This window comes from Nicotiana tomentosiformis, chromosome 9 (assembly GCF_000390325.3).
Source record: "Nicotiana tomentosiformis chromosome 9, ASM39032v3, whole genome shotgun sequence".
Lineage (NCBI taxonomy): Eukaryota > Viridiplantae > Streptophyta > Magnoliopsida > Solanales > Solanaceae > Nicotiana > Nicotiana tomentosiformis.
In genome coordinates, this window is record NC_090820.1 from 39929386 (window position 1) to 39933057 (window position 3672).

Sequence of the window (3672 nt, forward strand, 5' to 3'; positions counted from 1 at the left end):
TTCGAAGTTTTTATTTTTTGAAAAAACTCTTCTGCTTCCTTAGAACTCACAGGCTTCTTAGGCAGAAACTGTTTATCCTTGCTCACTTTTAACATCTTTTGCTCTTCTGGGTTGTGGTACTTCCTAGGTTGGTTCATTTCGTTCACCTCTCCCATAATCTCTTTCCCCTTGTAAGTAACCACTATTTTGCTATAATTCTAGGGGACTACAGTGGGGTCTCTTATAGGGCTCTGTGGTGCGCGACTAATAACCACAGGCTCATTCAGCCTTGGTGAAATTACCGACCCCCGCGCCACATAAGTCCCTTTTGGCACATACAACTTTGGCACATTTAGCGTGACTTTCCTCTGCTCAAATCTTTTTGGAATGTTCAACATGAGTTGTTATTTCCTTGGGGCCCTAGGAACATAGAAAATTGCGTCCTTAGTAGGTGCTGCCCTAGTATTTATTTCTGTAACTTGAGGAGTTAGAGTGATTTTCTTCTCATTTCTGGCTTGTTTCACCGTCGTTTTAGGTCTTGCCTCTGAATCGACAATGGCGATGATAGCTTTTAAAGCTGGATAAAACTCTTTATCATCATAAATCATTCCAATGACCGGCCCATTGTTGTGAGTCGGTAATGGATTATTAGTCACATTGGGTACTTCCTCGCCCCTCAGCACCACTCATTTTTGTTCTATCAAATTCTCAACGGCTCTCTTGAGAGTCCAACAATCCTCTGTATCATGACCCTATGCCCATGAATGATAGGCACACCTAGTACTGGGTCGGTATGATGGAGATTTCGGATTTTACCGGTTTGGAGGCACAAGTTGCAATAGACCCATATGGACTAATTTTGGAAACAAGCTAGAGTAGGACTCACCAATAGGGGTGAAGTCGTTTCTCCTAGGGTGCTCACGAGGGCGTGTATTATGTTGGTAATTGTTTTGTGGGTGACAGGGGTTATATGGAGCTTGGTAAGGATGGTTATTTTTGGGAGGTGGAGCTCGGTTTTGGTTGTAGTGTTGTTGTGGCAGTGTATAAGGTTGGGCATTCATCACCGCATAGGGAGGTGGTGCCACGACATATGCTGCATCTTGATGGGGGTAGTAGTGTTGTGGGGTTCTGGAAAGCAGGTAAGAATGATAACGGGATCGATGGGGGCCTCTCAAACCTGAAGTCATCATGGCTCCTTCTTCCCTCTTCTTTCGATTTGCTAAACCTCCCGATCCGTTCTGGATGGCTTGGGAGGTGGCTCTTAAAGCAGATTGACTTATGATTCGGCTAGTTTTCAGGTCATTTACTACCATTTCTCCGATTTTTATGGCCTCTGCAAAAGGTTTGCCCATGGCCGACATCATGTTCTGAAAGTAATCGGCCTCTTGGGCTTGCAAGAAAACATTGACCATTTCTATCTCATCCATAGGCGGTTTCACTCTGGCTGCTTGCTCACGCCAATTGATAGCATATTCACGGAAGATTTCCATGTTTTTATTCTTGAAATTGGTAAGAGAATTCCTATATGGAGCTATATCAATATTGTATTGAAATTGCCTGACGAAATCTCAGGCCAAGTCATCCCATATATGCCAATGGGAGATGTCCTGATCTATGTACCATTCTGACGCAATTCCCGTCAAGCTCTCCCCGAAATAGGCCATCAAAAGTTCTTCTTTTCCACCTGCCCCTCTCAGCTGATTGCAATATCTTTTCAAATAAGATATCGGGTCTCCATTCCCGTCGTACTTTTCGAATTTTGGCGTTTTAAAACCAACGGGTAAATGAACATGAGGAAACATGCACAGATCGGAGTAAGAGACACTCTTTTGGCCATTTAGGCCTTGCATGTTCTTCAGACTTTGTTCGAGGCTTTTCATCTTCCGAACCATCTCTTCTTGCTCGGGGTTTCTCATAGCTCTTTCGTGTTCTATAAGAGACTCAAATTGCAGGTGCTGAGGGTAAGAGTTTGGGGTAACATGAGCGTTGTCTAGCTGAAATTGTGGGACTTGAAAAGTGAAAGCTGAAGGCTCGAAGCATGGCCTGGGAACTGTTGGTTGTGCCATAGTAGAGATTGGTGGTGCGGTGAATAATGTAGAAGGTACCCCTAAAAATGGTGCCTGGGGGCGAACCTCAGAAGGCATACTGTTGAAATTGGCCGATATAGTGGGGTACCCAAACGGGATGAATGGTTTAGTCACGGGGATGTGGACATTAGAGGTTCCACTCGTCCTGGGAAGCAGTTCAGGAAATCCGGGGATTATACGGGGTGGTTCTTTGCCATTAGACCAAGCGTCCCATATTTCTAACATGCGAACGCGCAACCTCTTATTTTCCTCAGCGGTTGCGTACTCTGAATGTGGAATAGCCGATACCGGACTATCCTCAGGCTCAATAATTGGTAGATGACTTTCGGAGGCCATTGGAACACTACCTTTAGATCTCGTGAAGTAAGGATGGGAAGCCAGATTACCACAAAACCAACCACCTAAACAGGACCTTTGTATTTGCACACACAACAACCTGGTTAGTTTGAGATATTTAACAGATAAGGAATCGCATATTAGGGATGCAATGCACTTAAACAGTTAAACGTTTCTAAATGTCTTTGCAATGGTTGTATGTTTCATCCCGTCTTTACTATCTCTTTTCTCAAATTTCGAATCCTGATTTCTTTTTCATTCCCTTATTGTTATTTTCGCTCTTTTATTTTTCACTTTTTTTCTTTCTTGTTCACTAAATTTTTCTTCTTTTACTCTCTTTTTCTTTATTTTTCAATGAGATTGTCTATAGCTATGATCGAATATGATGGGGATTGCCTACGTATCATGACGCCGCATGAATCAGATCATTACATAGTTCAAAAAATAAATGCAGAATAAAAGAAAAGAAAATTTTGGTTTTTGGTTTTTATTTTTTTCAATATTTCATTAAATAAAATCTTTTTGGGTTTTTCTATTACAAATTTTTTGGAAATACTGATGATTAAACATACATACTCAAAACAATAAAAACAAACTCGAAAAGGTAAAAAATACAGACTCAAAGCCAAAAATAAAATAAAAAAATAAAATCAGGAATACATAAGAGCTTCTAATACTACTCCGGGGCCCCGTGGTATATCAGTCGGTCTCGACGTGGGCGTGCGTGCAATATCTTCTTGAAGGTACTCTTAATCATCCATCACATGACATACAAAAGTCATCACAGAAGTAAAGAACATGGACCTGGTCATATCTCCGCATTTATGGCATTTCATTGCGACGTAATCAGCAATTTCTTTAATTCTCATTCTAATGACGCCCTTTTCTTGGAGCAAGCGTCCAATTTTCTGAGACCGGGCCTCCAACACTTGTGTGGCCGTATGGTTTTGGTCTTGCAATTGTTGTATGACTTCTTCCAATCGGGAAATCAATGTATAGCAATGCTCTCTTTCAGCTTTGAAATCCTTTGTCTGTTGGACCATTTTATTTTTGAGATTAGTCAGCTTTTCCCTTAAGATCGCGACCCCTCTATCATACTTTTGCTTTAAATGCTGAACACACCTTGCCCGTTCTTCTGCATTATTCGCCAATTTTGCTCGAGCTTTTGCTAATTCATCCTCGGCCTTTGTCAAATCAAACCCATAATCATGAACTTTCCGTCTCAGATTGCTTATGAGTCTTTCATTTTTTTCGCTTTTTACCGGGTTTT

At 41.5% G+C, this 3672-nt stretch overlaps 1 protein-coding gene across 1 annotated transcript; it reads right to left on the reverse strand.

Annotated features, from left to right (window-relative positions):
- Nucleotides 1–1547: 1547 nt before the first annotated feature.
- LOC138898641 (uncharacterized) lies at nt 1548–2402 on the reverse strand. Its single transcript, XM_070184721.1, has one exon. The coding sequence runs from the start codon at nt 2400–2402 to the stop codon at nt 1548–1550; it is 855 nt and encodes a 284-aa protein (XP_070040822.1).
- Between the last annotated feature and the right edge of the window lie 1270 nt (nt 2403–3672).